At 43.8% G+C, this 19858-nt stretch overlaps 1 protein-coding gene across 4 annotated transcripts in view; it reads right to left on the bottom strand.

Moving 5' to 3' along the window:
• MCF2 (MCF.2 cell line derived transforming sequence) overlaps positions 1-19858 on the bottom strand; it is a 169690-nt gene that overhangs the window by 23011 nt on the left and 126821 nt on the right. For all 4 annotated transcript variants that reach the window (XM_029607776.1, XM_029607775.1, XM_029607773.1 and 1 more), the window contains 2 exons: positions 16956-17034; positions 14559-14622 (listed from right to left, as the gene is read on the bottom strand). In XM_029607776.1, coding sequence (XP_029463636.1) covers positions 14559-14622; positions 16956-17034 — 143 coding nt within the window. The remainder of the gene's footprint in view (positions 1-14558; positions 14623-16955; positions 17035-19858) is intronic.

Below are 19858 nucleotides of genomic sequence, written 5' to 3'. Positions count from 1 at the left end.
GCGAATAGGCCTACTTTTGTTTGCGCTCCAGGCGCAAACAAAAGTACCCTGGATTTTAGTAGATACGCGCGGAGCCGCACGTATCTGCTAAAAACCTGGATCGGCGCGCGCAAGGCTATTGATTTTGTATAGCCGGCGCGCGCTGAGCCGCACAGCCTAACCCCATTCCCTCCAAGGCTGCTCCGAAATCGGAGCGGCCTTGGAGGGAATCCTCTAACGCTCTCCCCTCACCTTCCCCTCCCTTCCTCTACCTAACCCACCCGCCCGGCCCTGTCTACACCCCCCCTTACCTTTCTCCGGGGATTTACGCCTCCCGGAGGGAGAAGTAAATCCCCGCGCGCGAGCGGGCCTCCTGCGCGCCGGGCCGCGACCTGGGGGCGGGTAGCCACGCCCCCGTACCCGCCCCCAAAATGCTGCCGACACGCCCCCGAAACGCCGTGACGACCGGGCCCGCCCCCGACACGCCCCCCTCGGAGAACCCCGGGACTTACGCGAGTCCCGGGGCTCTGCGCGCGCCGGTAGGCCTATATAAAATAGGCTCACCGGCGCGCAGGGCCCTGCTCGCCTAAATCCGCCCGGTTTTGGGCGGATTTAGGCGAGCAGGGCTCTGAAAATCCGCCCCTTAGTTTTTGGGTACTTGCCAGGTTCTTATGGCCTGGATTGGCCACTGTTGGAAACAGGATGCTGGGCTTGATGGACCCTTGGTCTGACCCAGTATGGCATTTTCTTATGTTCTTATGAATAACTGTGTGTATATATGTATGCGTATATATATATATATATGTATATATATATATATATTTTTTTTTTTTTTTAATATATATATTTAGTTAAGCAGTAAGATAAATAACAGAGTTGTGAGAGATACAAGAACCATGGACTTCTTTTCCTTATTATTTCATGCAAGGAAGGAGAAGCAAGAAAAAAAGAAGGAATCTATAAAGAAAGAGGACAAATCTTAAAACACAGTGGACTCTCTCTCTCATGCTTCTCTGTCATGGGTTGAAAGGTTGGAATTTGTTTCTAAGTGGGAATCCTACCTCTTTCTGGCTTGGCAAAACTTTGTCATGCCTGGAGTTTTTCACTGTGTGTGTGGTGGTGGTGGGGGGGGGGGGTTATCCTATTTAGTATTTTTCATTGTGCCATTATGTTGGGATTTTTTGTACAGTGTAGAAAATCAAGTCTGAAGAAATGATCTGACTAGTTGTATCATTTGAGGGATATTCCAATGATGATGATCAAAGTTTTCTTCCAGGGGGTGATGACTTATCTTTACCTAATGATCATATTACTCATGAAAGTTAATCCAGCAGTGATGGGAAGGAGTCGGTGGTGCTCTCAGCCAAGATGCCAAGTCCTCCAGTGGTACAAGAAGAGGAGCATCCCATGGCTGGTATGGCAGAGGCAGACCTAAGGCTTCCAGGTGACCACTGCCATCACCCCCTGAGAACATCCCAAATGTTTCCACCGTGAGATAGAAATGGCAGGTTGTGGCAAAAAAGCTCCATAGCAGGTTTGTACCAAAATGGTAGGCAAAATCATTATGCATGAATGAGATGGGTCAACAAGAGCAGGCGGGAAGAGCAATATTTCAGAAACCTTTGCCCTATTTTTGTCTAACAATATTTTGTCAATAATTGTGACAGAAACTAACAAAGTCACAGCAGATTACCTTGAGAAAAACTGTGTGTGTGTTCCTTTCTCAGCTGGGAGTTGTTCAATGAACTGATCAAATAAAGATGACAAAGTATTGATAATTTAACCGGGCCAATCACTGGACTGCAAAATCTCAGCATCCATCACTTCACTTGTGAGAGAAAAAAAAAAGGGGCATTGTGCTTTAATTCCCAGAGTAACAGACCACAAATCATGAAGACGTTATGAAGACTGCAAAAGGTTTTTGAGATGAGAGCATATAACTGCCAGAAAACCTTTTTTCATTATGGTCAGAAAAAAAAGTTCATGTTGATTCATGTATGTTATTACTTAACCCTTTCTGTATGAGTCACCGATAAAAAAAAAAGTTAATTCTTTAGAAAAAGATAATTTTCCTATGTTTTTCCAGAATTACTTTGTAGTATTTATTAGAGATGTGCATAGTTTTTTGTGTTCGTGTCGTTCTTCATTTTTCGGCCGCCATGGAAAATGTCGTTTTTTTTCGGTTCGGGTCTTTTTTTTCGCGAAAAATCGATTTTTAGTTAGTGCGCGCTAACTCCCAGTTAGCGCGCGCTAACTCCCCGTTAGTGCGCGCTAACTCCTGTTAGTGCGCACTAACAAAAACCGTTAGATTTTGTTAGTTTTTGTTACTTTTTGTTAGTTTTTGTTAGTGCGCACTAACAGGACAGCGCGCACTAACGAGGAGTTAGCGCGCACTGACTCCCGTTAGTGCGCACTAATCGGAAAAACGAATTTTTGCGAAAAAACAGGAAAATCCTGATTTTTTTCGGGCTCCCTGAAACATGCCGAATTGGACAATTTCGTTGCAATTTTCCAATTCAGCAAAAACGAATGCACATCTCTAGTATTTATTGGGTTGTTTTTTTTTGGGGGGGGGGTCTAAAAAGACCTCAGAACATCAAAAGTGCTGATTTTATGGAGTCAAAATGTCCTCAAAACAGTATTAATGGCTCTGTTTTCATGACAAGCGATGAGGGTTATTGAATACAGTGATTTCTTTACTCACCAAAGTACTCCATAGTATTATAACAAACTGTGAAACCTGTGATTCAACCTTACAAGCAATACAGCTCCACATCAAATATTCTACTATTGAACTAAAGAAACATCTACCCCAGGGGTAGCCAACTCCGGTCTTTGAGTGTCACAAATAGGCCAGGTTTTCAGGATATCCACAGTGAATATGCATACAATGTGAGGCAGTGCATACAAATCTCTTTCATGCATATTCATTATGGATATCCTGAAAACCTGGCCTGCTTGTGGCTCTCGAGGACCGGAGTTGGTCACACCTGGATCAATCCTATTTAAGCTGGCAGTAAAATCCTATTAGCATGGCTATTCATATCCCTCTCCTTATCACTTCACCATGCCACAGTCATACAATATATGACAAATTCAAAGGGCATTGCTAAGAAGAACTTTCATTGGGCTCCTGCAAAAAGACGAAAGCACTGCTTCTATTTCCATATATTGCATGGTCAGATATTGTGTCAGTTTTCAAAGGTTTACCCTGCTAACTTCAGAAGAATTTCCCCCTGTTGTCCAGAAAATTTGGCTGCACAAATTTACAGGGCTTACAAATTTACCTGATCAGTAAAGGAATGTGTTAAGGTAAAACCCAGGGTGGAACCTAAATCAGGATCAGTGCCATGGTTCAGGGCTGAACTGCTAACCCTCTGACTTGAGGACCTGAAGCAAGGGGAAGGAACAGAAGAAAACTGCTTGAGATAGCTCCCAATGGAACATCTATAGGTGTCTGGGATTGGCTGGGGCTTGTTCCCTGCAACCTGAAGGATGACTTGCCTTCTTATTATTGGATAAGCTACATGGCAAACCTTGACTCTCCAGATTTTCTGTGATAAAAAGTTGCTTCTAGTCTGTTCCTTCCTGCAGTTTGACCAGTTCCAGTTTTACTAGTTCTGCTACTGTCTTTGGTTCCTGACCTGAAATTTCAGCCTGCTTTTCTTTATTTTTTTTAAAGAACTTTTTATACAGTCAATGTTTTGGCATACATAGCACACACAAAGCCATTACAAATCAAGTGTACCGCTTATAGGAATCAGCATAAGATCCTGAGGATCAGGCATATGAAAAATACATGAATCTTACTCACCGAGAAGTCATGGACAAGTTATAACAAAAGATCAAATCTTTAAGGTACTGCAGGCAAAGAATAACCATAGTGTTGCTGGTATATTCCCCAAATGTTCTCCTATTTAAAGAATTCCCCCTTTAAATCTTATCTCAATTTTTCAAAGTCTGCAAAATCACGAACTTGGGCCTTCCAGTAATTCAAAGTGGGAGTAGATTACTGCCCGACCAACTTTCAAAATTTCACTGAAACCAAGGACCCATCCCACTTCCCCAAAAGACCCAGTAATGACCGAACATGCATAGCTGTATCAATAACATTGGCAATTTCTTGCATGACTTGGGACCAAAATTGTTAAGAACATGCCATGCTGGGTCAGACCAAGGGTTCATCAAGCCCAGCAACCAAAATGATAAAGGGGATGGAACAGCTCCCCTATGAGGAAAGGCTGAAGAGGTTAGGGCTGTTCAGCTTGGAAATGGCTGAGGGGGGACATGATAGAGGTCTTTAAGATCATGAGAGGTCTTGAACGAGTAGATGTGAAGTGGTTATTTACACTTTTGGATAATAGAAGGACTAGGGGGTATTCCATGAAGTTAGCAAGTAGCACATTTAAGATTAATCAGAGAAAATTCTTTTTCACTCAATGCATGATTAAGCTCTGGAATTTGTTGCCAGAGGATGTGGTTAGCGTAGTTAGTGTAGCTGGGTTCAAAAAAGGAGAAGTCCATTAACTGCTATTAATCAAGTTGTCTAGAGAATAGCCACTGCTAATACTGGCATCAATAGCATGGGATCTTCTTAGTGTTTGGGTACTTGCCAGGTGCTTGTAGCCTAGATTGGCCACGGTTGGAAACAGGATGCTGGGCTTGATGGACCTTTGGTCTGACCCAGTATGGCAATATTTTATGTTCTTATGTCTATGCGCCGATTCTGCGCATAGACAGAGCTGCCTTATTAACCATATCAGCCTGTTCACACTCCAAAGCCACCCAAGAGTTCACGTAATTACTAAACTATGCTTTTAGACATACCAGTCTTGCAGCCCAATAACAAATACAAAGATTAGGCTGTGCCATCCCCCCTGATTTTAGCCATCCAAAGCTGACTGATTGTAGTTGGGTGCCGCTGCCATATCAATTTAATAACAGATCTGCACAGATCCGTAAGACATGTACCTGAATAAGGCAGGGAACATACTGAAAATGGTACAGTAGTTTTGGCAAGATGGAGAAAAAAATAAAACCGATATTACCGTAAGCAGATACAGTTCGTTCTTAGCCTACTACAACAAAAAGATAGACAAATTATCCCATAATACAAAATCACTGTTCGATATTGTAAAAAAGCTCACTGATAATACACCAAATGCTAAAACAACTTTATCAGAAGATAAATGTAATGACATAGCCCATTTTTTTGAAGAAAAGATACAAAAACTAATCGTAAGTACAGAATTAATACAAAACAAGATATACATATGCAGACGAGAGAAGTATCTAAATGGACTATTTTTGAAGAGACCTTTGTAGCCAAAATTGAAAGCTTAATTAGGCAACTTAACCCAGCCAGTCGCATGATAGATCAGATTCCAACCCTAGCACTAAAACCACTAGCACAGATAATAGCTCCTACAATCACCACATTGATTAACAAATCTCTAGACGAAGGCCAACTATCAGAAATACTAAAAGAAGCAGTAATAAGACCAATATTAAAACAAAATAATAGTGACCCAAACTCACTTAATTACAGACCCATTTCGAACCTCTCCCTCTTAGCAAATCTAATAGAGAAAATAGTGCAGAAGCAATTAACGGAACATTTAGAAAATAATGAAATTATCCCTCACAATTTGGTTTTAGAAAGAATTTTAACACAGAAGCACTTTTTAATTTCCTTAACTGACACGATTTTAAAGGGATTTGATAATGGACAGAGATATATATTAATACTTTTAGACCTATCCGCCGCATTTGACAGGGTTAACCATTCCTTATTACTTGAAAGAATGACTGAAATTGGCATTGACAAAATACCATTACAATGGTTTTCATCTTATCTCTCTGATCATTCATATAGAGTCAAAATTAACAATAGTACATCAGACAAAATTAAATTAACAACCGGAGTACCACAAGAATCAACGTTATTGGCGACTCTTTTCAATGTCTATATGTTGCCACTTGCTAGCCAGACTTGGTCTTAACCACTATGGGGCAGATTTTAAAAGCCCTGCTCGCGTAAATCCGCCCGGATTTACGCAAGCAGGGCCTTGTGCGCCGGTGCGCCTATGTTCCATAGGCCTACCGGCGCGCGCAGAGCCCCGGGACTCACGTAAGTCCCGGGGTTTTTCAAGGGGGGCGTGTCGGATCGGCGTGGCGTTTTGGGGGCGGGACGCAGCATTTAAGGGGCGTGCCCGGGGGCGTGGTTTCGGCCCGGGGCGGTCCAGGGGCATGGCCGCGCCCTCCAGAACTGCCCCCAGGTTGCGTCTCAGCGCGCTAGCGGCCCGCTGGCGTGCGGGGATTTACTTCTCCCTCTGGGAGGCGTAAATCCCCCGACAAAGGTAGGGGGGGGTCTAGATAGGGCCGGGGGGGTGGGTTAGATAGAGGAAGGGAGGGGAAGGTGAGGGGAGGGCGAAAGCGAGTTCCCTCCGAGGCCGCTCCGATTTCGGAGCGGCCTTGGAGGGAATGGCGGCAGGCTGCGCGGCTCGGCGCGCGCTGGCTACACGAAATCGGCAGCCTTGCGCGCGCCGATCCAGGATTTTAGCGGCTACGCGCGTATCTACTAAAATCCAGCGTAGTTTTGTTTGCGCCTGATGCGCCAACAAAAGTACGCGAAGGCGCACTTTTTTAAAATCTACCCCTATGTATATGCTGATGACATACAGTTTTTAGTACCAATAAATGAATCAATTGAAAAAACATAAATTAATAGCCATGTATCTAACCATTAGTAGTCAACTTTTAAGACAGATGAAGCTTTTAAGACAGATGACGCTTATAATTTTTTGCAAAAATGTTTGAAAAAAATGCTTAAAAATATTAAAAATTGGACATAAAAAGAACATAAGAACATGCCATGTTCCATTGTGGACCTATGATTAAAAGTGTGCCCCTCTTATTTATCAATGGAGCATAACACAAGGCTGTGAAAGATAACAATTAAGGGGTTTATATGATGGTCCCATAAATCACAAAATTTATAAAGTAAAAATTGGCGAATACGTCTATTTTTGTGTGTTTGTTACTATATCATTTTGCCCTTTAAAGCTTTTTTTGTGTTATTGCCTTCACGATGGGAAAGCACTTTCAGGTTTTTTCAGGATCATTTAAATGAAGTTTTAAAAGGAGTGTCCTTGTTTTCTTAAAATCCCCAAGAAGGGTTAGCTCCTAGTTGGTCTGAAATGGTGGCCTTACAAAAGCGATTTGTCTGCATTGATTTACATAGCGCAACATTAGTTGAGTATCTGAAGCACCAACGCATACCCAATTCAAGATTGCAGATGGACAATTTTGGAGAAAGTTCTCCCTCATTGACGGGGTGAGAATAGAGCTATTCGTTTACTTCAACAGGAGCAGAAATGGATCTTTAAGCTTCACACCATGATCCCCCATGGACTTAAGAAAAGAATGGATGGCGTTCTGTTGAAGGATTCAATTTAGGTTTCCATATAAGAGTTTGACTATATGAGTGTTTGCCGATGATATTTTGAACATAGTGAGTTCCCTTTCAGGTAAAACTCCGAAGCCCTTTAAATCTCCCGGAAGGAGTCATCACGTTTGTGGTAATACATCATCACATGAAAATTTAAAAAGCTAGGCTTGGTACTACAGATCTTGAAAGGCTGAGTGCCTGGTGAGTCGAGACACAAAGGGGTACATTTTAAAAAACAGTGCGCGCGTATGTTATAAAATCCGTGCAAAGGCTGGAACTGAATGTCTTCGAGGGCATGGCAGAGGAGCTGGACACCACATGAGCTGCAGCTGATAAGTTCACCTCACCTGTAAATGACCAGGCTGCAATGGGTGTACACATCATTTAGCATAAGATGCTCAAAATGCTTGAGGCAAAGTGCGCCTCTGATGCCAAATGCAAAATGGATACTTGATGCCACTGGTATTTATGTCTTATTCTTTGTTTCCAGAGCTCTCGCCCCAGGGACTAGCAGCGCACCGGCACTTTTGCAGAGGGCCTTCATGATGGATGCCCAGACCCAGGTGAGCGAGGAGGAGCAGCAGCAGCAACAGCCTCAGGAGGCATTGCAGATGCTTCAACCCCTCGGTTCACCCAGCCCACTTAATGTGTCCCTCAACATCTCTGGCTTCATGGAGGAACCAAGCCTCTGTATATGTAATGGGGCGGATTTTAAGAGCCCTGCTCGCGTAAATCCGCCTGGATTTACGCGAGCAGGGCTTGCGCGCCGGTGCGCCTATTTTACATAGGCCTGCCGGCGCGCGCAGAAGAACACCCGGACTCGCGTAAGTCCCGGGGTTTTCCGAGGGGGCGTGTCGGGGTGTGTCGGGGGTGGGGCCGAGCGGCGCGCCGTTTTCGAGGCGGGACGTGGCGTTTCGGGGGCGGGCCCGGGGGTGTGGTTTCGGCCCGGGGCGGTCCGGGGGCGTGGCCGCGCCCTCTGGAACCGCTCCCTCTGGGAGGCGTAAATCCCCCAACAAAGGTAGGGGGGGGGTTTAGACAGGCCCGGGGGGGTGGGTTAGGTAGAGGAAGGGAGGAGAAGGTGAGGGGAGGGCGTTAGCGAATTCCCTCTGAGAGGCTGCGCGGCTCGGCGCGCGCCGGCTACACGAAATCGGTAGCCTTGCGCGTGCCGATCCAGGATTTTAGCAGCTACGCGCGTATCTACTAAAATCCAGCGTACTTTTGTTTGCGCCTGATGCGCCTACAAAAGTACGCGAGGGCGCCCTTTTTAAAAATCTACCCCAATGATTCCATTTCAAACAATGTATGTATATTGCTATTTACTATCTTGTCCTTGCAGAATGTGATTACCAAGGACATTGACTTTATTTCAAACATATATTCGCTAATAAAGTGGTCACTGTTTTGAAAACTACACTTCTGGTTGCATCCTTTCACTGAGTGGTTTTTGTGTTAACAATTCACTAGGTAAAAGGTTTTCCCTCCACATGACCTTGCATGTTAGAATGCTCTTCCACATTTCAACTAGCCACTTATCAAATAGGCAAGACCATATGGGCTTGGCTATACACTGAATGCTCAGTGTATGCTCCTAAGGAAGACAGCAAGAGGAAGGTCATTACTGGGGACCTTCAGTATTGCCTCCTGTTGCCTTCTTCAGAAAGCATACTCTTAGCTAACTCCTGCTTACATGGGCCCGGATGTGACATGGACACTAGCTAGCTGGTCCACAGAGTATATTGTGTACATGTAGAGCTTGTGTGGTGAAATGGGAAATTTAGCATCATCATCACCACACAAGACTTGACCTTGGGCTCCCTTACTTGTGCATTGACTCAAAAGCTATCTGTACCCAACCATTTGTAGGATTCACACAAAATAAAATATGCTGTCTACTTGTTGATTGTTGGAACAGAGTGTCAACTAATGTGTGACAACTAGGAAGGAGGAGTGAGGGAGTATTGTCATGTTGAGAATGTCCTCAGGCCAACAGCAGAGGCCTAGAGGCCTGCTGCTGCTTTGGACCAGGCAGACTTGCACAGACTGGCTGGCACTCCTGTACTGGCCTGGCTTGGGGATCTGTATAATATGTTTAAGGTAAGGATGACCTTACAGGTAGCATCCAGATCCCGAAGGCAGCCTGCTACAGGGATGGCAGTTAGTCTGTGCAAGTCTGCCTGGTCCAAAGCAGCAGGAGCTTCTAAAACACCTTAGCGTTGGGTTCTATGATGTCAACCTTTGCTTAGGAGAGATGCGAATTCTCTTAGAGTTATTAGAAACTATACTGTGATAGTGATATCTCAGATGTCATTGGAAAATACAAATGAGGGCAGGACACCATCTGATTCCCAATCCTGCCTTCACAGAGCCGGACGTACATCCTTGTGTAGCCTCCCCGAGAAGCTAACCTAACCTATATGACATCCCAATGGCCAAGGCCCTCATCTTCTGCACATTATCATTTACAAATTGCATAGCTATGTGTAGTAGGGTGCATCTGTATAGAGGAGCTGTGAGCGTTGTGGGACTGGCACCAGGTAGCACAGGCGCTCTACACAAGACTCTAAGTGAAAGCGTGCTACTAGTTGCCAACTGGACTCTACATATATATATTGCATATATATTACCTGACTTTGTACAACGGCGCTTCTCTGCAGATATTTAGACACAAGGATATTTACAAATAATTTCGTTGTGGCAAATATAAATTTAATATTGCATATCCTTGGGAGATACTGCCAGGCTTTCAACAAAGGGAAAAGCACTTTGTGTATATATATATATATATATATATATATATATATATATATATATATATATATTTGAAATGTCATTTCATGTATTGTTTTATTGTTATATTGTGTATATTGTATTTTGTAAATTGTTTTGAGCTTTTGCACAAAAGCGAGTAAGAAATTTTAATAAACTAAATTAAACAATTATTTTCAGGACAGGGAGATGCAGTCCTGGTTTTGTAGCCATTACATGCTGGGATTTCATCTGATTTCCTTTCCTAGCAAAACGAAGACTATAAATACCTGTATGCATGGGAGTAAGACAGGACTGGATCAACATGTCCTGTAAATCTGGATCCAGTGGAAAACCTAGTCAGCAGTGGCTCTGAAACTGCTGAGGCAATGGTGTCAGCTGCATCTTGGAACGCTCATGTGACACTAAGCCTCCCCAGTACAGGTGTACAAGTTTCTCAGCTACAGAATAAGGCAGTAAAATAGGAACTCTGTCACTGAAACTTTAAACTGTCTACCTTAGCATTTCTAAAACTGTTGCTCTGCATGCTCGAGGCCCAGCTGGGATCCCATCACAATTATGGAACTATCTCATCCACATGTTAGTGCTAGGATGAGGCCCACTGAGAGGACCGGCAAGCCAAATGGTGCTAGCCAGGCCAAGCTATGAACAGTGTTGGCAGTCGTACACAAACTCATGTGCCAAGCTATGAACACATTATGGCAGCCACATGTGTTTGATGTTATCTTTACTTTGATTACTGTTTTTCCAAGTACAGTCTACTGCTCCATTGTCAAGAGGAATCCTAAGTAGGCATATATGTTTTCTGTTACACACTGACACAGACAGAGAAGCAGTGAGAGAAAGAAAGAAAGATGATAGAGAGGAGAGCAGCAGCTAACACTCTACTGACCTCCCTTCCCTGGAAGGGGATGGGGTAGGTGAGGCCTATCAGGCATTGTATAAGGTTTTGCCGAAGCTGGCTTGTTGCGCTCACTTGTGGGACAGGCCCACGAGTGGCTCCACTTACCTGACAGCACACCGGGGAGAACCCCTCATTGCTGCTTCTTGCTGGTGCAGCCTGAAGCACCGTTATTTCCTGCTCTTCACGGCTTGAGCCACCATCACTCTCTCTCCTGATCTCTGTGGCCCCGAGCCGCCAGCCATGACGCCGCTTCTTTGTTTTTCGTGAACCGGGATGCCGACTACTCCGATGACACCAATGCCCGGCTCCTGCACAGCACCTTCCTAGGCATGCACGCCTCTTCTGCAGATTTAAAGGGCTAGTGGTGGGAAATGCTCAGTGGCCCCTCCTGATGACATCAGCCTGCTCAGCCCTATCAAAGGGCTTCCCTGTCAGTTCAGCTTTGCCTACACAAGGAGCTTCATAGTCGTCCATAGTGTCTTTCTCCTTCAAGGTCTTCCATGGTCATGAGTTCTGCTGACGGACTTCATGTTCCAGTCTTCTTGTTCTTCATCGTCCTGGTCTCCTTGCTCTTCACTGGAGCTCCTTCAGGTTGCTTCTTCCAAGTTCCTGGTCTCGAGTCGGTTCTGATTCTTCACCTTGTCAAGTCTTCTGAGTCTTCGCTTCGTCCAAGTCTTCTGTCAAGTTCCAGACTCTCTGTCCCTGTTCCCAAGTTCTGCCTACCAGCTTCTCTTTCATCCCTCCTCTAGATGTGCCAGCATCGTGATCCATGACCAGCCCACAGTGGGTTGTGTAGGGTGCCTCCTGGCACAAAGCCTGTCTCCAAGTCTGTCTTCACTGGGTCAACTCCTTGGAGTCCATCCTTGCTTTAGAGTTCCAAGTGAAGTTCCAAGTTCCTAGTTCCGGTTTCATGGAGCTTGGCCAGTCAGTGGATCAGCATGTTCCTCGTTCCAAGCCATGTTCCTTTCTCCTAGCCTTGTTCCTCATTCCACACCTTCTTCCTCGTTCCAAGGGATGTCCTGGCTGTCCCTGTATGACAGTGCAGAGTCTGCCCTTTCCCTCGGCGTGGTCTGCCGGGGAGCAGGGCACACTCTCTCTCTCTCTCTCTCTCTCTCTCTGCAAAATGCAGTTAAAGCATTTTCAGTCCTATTGCGGTCACAACGCAGGGCAAATAGGTGTAGTTATTTCCAGCGATAAAACACATTATCGTTTGTGATAATGTGTTATCGCATGCGTTAATTGCCGAACATTACCATAAACTCCGCTCTAACTCCTCCCACATGAATAACACCTAATTTGCATATTTACACGTGTTGCGGTAATTAACGTGCACATTAAGCCCTTATGGCAAAATGATGAATGACCCTGTCAGTGAGTTAGCCTGATAAGACTTATCCGGCTAACTCATATGGGATATTCAGTGGCACCGCGGCTATGCCACTGAATATACCTGAATAGGTTGCTGCTAATTAACTGGATAAGTCTTATCTGGCTAACTTTAGACCTACTATTGAGCCAATTTAACATATCTAGTTAACTTAACTGGATAAGTCTGAATATCAGCACTTATCCAACTATCAGAGAGACACATCAAGCTGTGGTAGTGTTCTAATGAATGTTATATTGCATATATCGTACGATATATGCAATATTTTACATCTCCCTGCCCTGGTTACCTCCCCTATTATAATTACCTTCTTTGCATGCGATTTGCAAGTGAGAATAATACAAATGCATGCAAAGAAGGTCATGCATTTGCAATCCTATGCAAATATTTTATTGCAGCTGATTAGCTGCAATAAAATACCTACATTTCTTTGAAAAGAATTAAACATAAGGCGGGAGGCCCAGAACCCTAACACAGATCCTGAGGCTCCTGTCTCGCATTTAAAGTGCTGGCCGAAAACCAAAAACTTGCGGGAAAATGGGGAGGTTAAGTGGGGATCAGAGCCACCACTCGAAGCAGCCCCGAATTCCCCAAATTAAAAAAAAAAAAGGTATAAATGTAGTAATGCGACGACGTCCCCCACCTGCCCCAAAGACCAAGCAGAAAGTAATTGGCCCCTTGGCCCCCAAAGACCATAAATAAAGTGCCTGGTCACCCACTTCCTTCCCCCCAGATACCATAAAGTACCCAGTCCCCTGGCCTACTACTCCCCCAAGACCAAACATAAAATAATCAGTCCCCAGGACCCCTCTTCCCATGCCCACCCCCAACTCTCCCAATTCAAAAATAAGGTCCTGACACCACTCCAGCTCCCAAAAGCAAATACAAAAAATTAAGGTCCAGGTTCCCCACCCACCACCCCCTGGGCACCCTCCCTCTCCTTCTCCTGCACCCCCAAACTTTACATTTAAGCCAGGGCTCTCACAGTGGGGCTGAGACATACCTTTGCACCCAGCGTGGTCAGTGACATTTCCAAAATATGCTGTGCCATGCAACTAGTTTATTGGGGGGCGTCAGGGTCATCTCAAGTTTTGGCCCCAGCCTGAGATGGGATTCAGCTTTGACCCCCGCTCAACTTCACCATTTTTCCGCAATTTTTTATTTTTGGGCCAGTGGCCCTTTAAAGCGACGATGGTCCCGTGAGATTGGGGTTGCCATCATGTTAGTGCTGCTGGGCACATTCTTTTGGCCCATGGTGTTTGGCCGCAAAGACAAAATAAAATGCCAGGGAGCCACGATGTTTCTTTGAGGGAGAAGCCCCACTATCTCGGCTACACCCCCCTCCCCTGCGATAGTGGGACCCCTCCCACAATAAAACATCTCAGCTTAATGTATCTAGGGGTAAGTTAGTTGGAGAAAAAACTCCTTCCTGAAATGCCCATTTCCTGACCAACATTTAGCCAGCTTAGGCCTGGATTTCTAAAGTCGCAGACCTTAGAAAATCCGGCAGTAACGGGGGGGCGGGATGGCGTAGCGGGGGGCGGGCCTGCAAAAGCCGGTAGTGATCGCACCTCCGCAGTGCTATCGCTGCCGGCTTTTGCACCCAATAGCGCCATCGTAAAAGGTGGTGCTATTGGGCGCGAAGCTGGCGGCGAAAAGGGTCCTTACCTTTTCCACAGTCAGCGGTATCTTCACGGCGTCCGCCCCAGTGACATCCCGACTTCTCCCCTTCTGGTGTGGACACTGCCCAGAACCCACCCCGATTTAGCTATCACATGCAAAAAAGGACTTTTCGCATGCGATCCGCATAGAAAATGACCCCCTTAGCCGGATAAGTTGCAGCCGCTAAATGCGGTCAGACATTCAGCCACTGCCACCTAGCTGGATAAGTCCTTGCTTATCATTCCAAGAGGTGCTGAATATCGACCTCCATATGTTTTCTGGGGCACACCTCTATTGCATAAAATTATATCATGCTAACATTTATTCTAAAGAGAATAGCATGTAAATAAATACAAATTCTGCAAGTCACCCAAAGGGAGAAGAATAGTCTTTAGTACTTTAATATTTACCCATCATTTAATTGTGCTGACAGCTGAATCTGATCTGGAAACTGAATCTGCTGCTGTTTCCCAACTGTGGATATAATATAGATAAAATGATTCAGTAAGGTGAGCAGTTAATTATCACACCATGCACTCCTGCCTTACCAGCTTTCCACCTATAACAAATACTAGTATTCACTAGGGCTATGCATTCATTTTGAGAAGACAAGAAAAGCACAATAAAACTTCCTGTTTCCTTATGCGCCATTTTAAGAGAAACAAAACTCCCAATGAAATTGGGGATTTTCCTATTTGATTTCAATAGCAGGCACTCACCCTGGATCAATATCCTATCACCGCCCCAAAAATGAAAAAATTGAAATCCCCTTACCAGACGTTCCCGATATCCCTTTCCTAACCCTCTGAATGCCTCTTTTTCTCTTTGTGGGGGTCTCCAAAGTCCAAATGGAGTAGGAGTGATCCCTGCTGGCTCCCAATTTGAAAATGGCGCTAACCAAACCCTGATGCCAGCCTCATTTTGCCATACTGTCGTGTGCTTTATGGAGCCAGTGGGGCAGGAGTGACTGGGGATCACTCCTGCCTGTTTGGACCAGAGGTCCTACCGAAGAGATTAGTGGCATCCCGGGGTGAGGCGCAGAGGGGAAGTAAATCTATTAATTTTTGGGGGGTACTGAGTTTTGTTTGCTGGGGCGAGGGGAGAATCTAGCCCCTTAGTCTCCTTTTATTCTTTTTTTTTTTCTGCTTTATTTTCTTGTTCATGTTTATCTCATTTCAAATAAATTAAACAAATACACATGAAGCAAAAAGAAAAACCTAAGAAAAAAGAAAGAATTTTATCTTTACTGCACACCTCTACTTTCCGCTAATTAAGGGGTAGATTTTAAGATCCGTGCACACATGGATGTGCTGATTTTATAACAGGCACGCTTCGCCGCACATGTTATAAAATAGTATATCCGCGCGCATGTGCAGGCGGACTGGGAGGGAACTTCCCTAACCCCTATTTTACCTTCCTACCTTTTCCCCCTCTCCTCTCCTCCCCAACCCCTACCTTTTAAAATTGGGCCGTAAGTGCAATATCTGGACGCTGCATCAGCATGTTATCTCAGCATTACAGAATATACAGAAGGGCCCTCTTATACTGACTTACTTTTTGCTCAGACAAAAAAAGGTGCTATATATAGCAGAAATCTCCCTGTATCAGGCGAGCACAGTTTCATCACTTTACTATCTCAGAAACATATAAAAAGCAAAATAGAAATGTTTTAGGGAAGAGAAACAGATATTGACACATTGCTCTTCACCTCACTTTGTTAGAATAAGAATTCCTAATTGGTCTCAGAGAAAAAAGGGCAAACCTTGCTGGTTGTGCTATCTTTCACTGGACCCACAAAGAGCATGCACATAAACTGGACACATGGTAGCATGTAGAAAAGTTGTCCAAGCAGCACTATTTTGAATTTTTTGAGCAGTAGCACCAGCAATCATCACCTTTACACGTGTTTTCTGCTCTACCATTCATAGCCCATTCCCCCCTCCCACTACTTCTCCTGTAAACTCCCCTCCCCAACTGATATCTAAATTCCCCAGGTTAGCAATCTGAGCTCTCTTATCCGCTCAGACCCCTGTTTTAAGCATAAGACGAAGGAATACAGTTTTTTTTTCCCAACGGTGACTGAATTATGAATATCCAATTGTTCATGAAAGATGAATGATAGTAACTAAGGTGGAAGTCTTGACAATTGATACCACTGCTCACAATTTTCAAACTGCAGCCAATTCAACTATTTTCAAGATTGCACCAAAAAAATGATGTATGCATAGATGTAATTTGTACATGTGCTTTCATGGTTTCCATAGGTGCCCTTCTTCAGGTATCTCACAGATGCATTGAATAGCTGAAGAAGGGGACCCAAGTGGTATTAAAACATTATTAAATAGAGCATCTAAGTATAAAACATCTTTGCTTAATCTAATTGGCGATATCACAATCTCCAAAGAATCCTCCTTTATTATAATGCACGGGTGAGCTATGTTATTTCTCTGCATGTAATTGAATTCTAAAATAGATACAATGCACTCACTGAAAAAATATGTCCTAGAATTTTTCCATAACAAAATTCACTCAAATATACTGAAATTAAATTTTAATGATATTCAACACTCCATCATAACTCTAAAATGAAATAGCAAGGTTGATATGTTAGTTCAAGGTTCATGGAGATATCTTTTTAAAGGACTAGTTGAATACATTCGTGATTAGCTTTAAAGAGTTATGCTCCTTTCATCAGGTCTGTACAGAATGAGCCAAGAATGATGCTCTCTGGATATACAAACAATTTACAGCTTGTATTGTAATGGTAGCACGAGGGTGCTTTTAGCTATTAAAATGTTGACTTGTACCTTTGATAAGTTCCTGCTGCTTGGTCAAGATTTTTCTAATTTCCGTTAGCCAGGCTATCTTCAGGTCTACCGACTGAGCCTGAAAGATAATGGAATGTCCTATTTTTCAGTCATTATATCATTTGAAGGCAACATGGGCAACGTATGGTAACAGTAACCTACATCCTATGCTCCTCCCAATATGTTCCATGCCATATTGATTTCACTTTTGGCAACAATTAATCTTAACAGGCTGTTAAGGGGTCAAAAGTATCATTACTATTATTTTAGTCAAACCTCTAGACAGCATAATATGGTTATCTTTTTAAGTTGAAACAAAAAAATAGTAGAATAAATTAGATATCTTACCATTTAAGGTAGATTAGACAACATAAAACACACAGGAATCTCAAAAATTCACATGAAAATGACAGCTATTCACAGAGGTGCATTTTACAAGCCTGGCACACACATCAATCGGGGACAGGCAAATAAGTCAGGCTCACGTGCATCAAGTGGATTTTAAAAGCCACCAAGATATGCGCAAATCTCCCACAGCACGCACATCTCAAAGGTTTTCAAACAGGGGCGGGGCATAGGAGAGTCTGGGCGGAGCATGGGCATGTCAGGGCATGAGCCTAAAATGTGTGTGTAAATACTGACACTAACCGGCATGCCCCGAGACCCCCTGCCGAGTAACTTTAATTCTGCTATGGATGCCATGTAAGTTAATATTTAAAGAAAACTAGGCAGATCTGAGGGGTTTTAAGGGTCAGGGCTAACAGGGAGAGTGAAGGCCTTCAAACCAGGAGGTTTGGATAACCTCTCTTAACTGGGTGAACTAGGGAATGAATTGGTAAAACTGGGAATGGTATTGGCGCGTGCCCTTTTAAAATCCCGATTTACACGGTAGAAGTGGGATTTGTGCACCCATGCCACCCACCTAAAATTTGGTGCACATGTGCATGTGACCAGGCTAATGTATAACATGTGTGAATATGAGCGCGTATATTATAAAATGATTGTGTACCTGGGCGCAGGCCAACATATGCACAAAAATGTGGTTTGAAAGTTAACGTCCCTGTCTCACTTTTGTGGAAAATTATGGCATAACCATGAAAAAATTAAAAGCTTCAGGTAGCTGGGATACCTCTTGCCTTCTATATATGTTTGCATTAAAGATATATAGTTTGAAGTCAAATATGAACCAAGCAGATTTTCCCCAAGAGACCTAGAGAAAATATAAAAAGCAGATCCAAAAAATCTGGCTTTGCATCTTTTGAAAAGCCCAAATGGGAGTTGCAAAATGGCTGTTTGAAGGACATGCTGTGTGTCTGGTCTTTATCTTCCTCTTTAGATCTTATCTTAACAGGCAAGTGTAAGGGGAAGAGCTTGACTTTTCCCAACAAAGCCCGGTCTTTCTTTACCTGCACTCCCTTAGTCCTGTTTATCATGTATGGAGAAGAGAAGCTCCAGTCAGAGTCATTGGAGACGTCCTCCAGGGTAGTGAAGCTGTGGACGCCTTCCGATTTAGAAACTACCATTTCTCTGGAACTGCATAATCCACCTCCAAACCTGCTGCTGGAAGAAGCGTTGGTGCATCTTTGAGTGACATGGCTATTACTGAGGTCATCCAGCCACGCCCTACAGTGGAGGAGATGAGCCTTCAGATGCTAGCAGAGGGTGGAGAAGATGCCTCGGGAGAATGCGCTTCTATCAATCCACTAGACCTGCGGCATTTGGTGGAGGAGTCCCCATTAGAGTGAGTGGACTGTCAGTGAGCCCCCATTTAGAGGCATTTTATACGGGGGAAGTGGGTGCCTTGGAAGTCTCTCCAGTGAAAGGGAGTTCTGGAGGATTAACAAAAAACATTTCAAGTGGAGGAGATACCAAGGGTAGTTGTGGAAAGTGTATCAGCTTCAGGTTACCTCTCCTTACTATATTCTTGGCTCTTCATTTTATTCTTAACCCATTGTGTCCCAGTGTCCTACTTAGAGTACAGTTTCTAAAAACATTTGGAACACAATGGGTTAACTAAGGCACTTTCAACCTGTTGTTGCTTCTCCATTTTCTTTGTAACGTCATCCACTTTTTGACTACATAGAGCAAGTGCTTTTCCGTTTTCCAAACTTTTTGTCTGTCATCTTCAAACTTCCCAATAAAGGAGCCAGTTGAACTAACAAACTGTTCCAAGACTTGTAATAGCTATCCAAATGGTCAGCTGAATTTATGCTTGATGTGTATTACAAATTGCAAAAAGAAAAAGTTTAAAAAAAGAAAAGCCAAAAAAGATCCACCTGTGAGAAAGTACACCAGATTTTTGTTTTTGGAAAGGCTACTCAAGCCGATTTGACAAACCCTCAGAACTTTTCATGGTTTGCTAAATTGTTCGAAGAACCTATTGTATAAAAGTTTTTGCATGTCTAGTTACTGTGTGGACAATCACTGTTTATTATTACTATGATTATTCTTATTATAACATGTTTCAATCTAATATGCCTAGAATAAAATGGATAAAACTTCTGAAGGACTGACTCAACCATCCAGCCTTCTGAAGGAGGATTAAAGGTGAATTTTAAAAGCCCAGTATGCTCATCAATTAAGGGATGCACGCACAAGTCGGCCTTACATGTGCCCACCATATTTTCAAAATTCGGAGATGCACGTGCATATTGGGCTGCACACATCTGAATTTCAAAAAGGGATAGAGCAAAAGCATTCTGGGCCATAGTCAAGAGATATGCACATGAATACACACCTTGGTATGCCCCAAGTCTAGTGCTACGTAAGAAGGTATGTTTTACAAAAAAAAAAAAAAAAAGCCATTTTGGAGGGGTTTAAAGGGCCTGGAATAACCTGGGAGAATGAAAGTGAACTGATGGATGAACTCGTGAAGCCTGCAATGGCATGGACATGCTCTCGTT

Source organism: Rhinatrema bivittatum, chromosome 6 (genome assembly GCF_901001135.1).
Source record: "Rhinatrema bivittatum chromosome 6, aRhiBiv1.1, whole genome shotgun sequence".
NCBI classification, from domain to species: domain Eukaryota; kingdom Metazoa; phylum Chordata; class Amphibia; order Gymnophiona; family Rhinatrematidae; genus Rhinatrema; species Rhinatrema bivittatum.
Note: the sequence above shows the minus strand (reverse complement) of the source record. Positions and strands in the feature narration are given on the sequence as shown.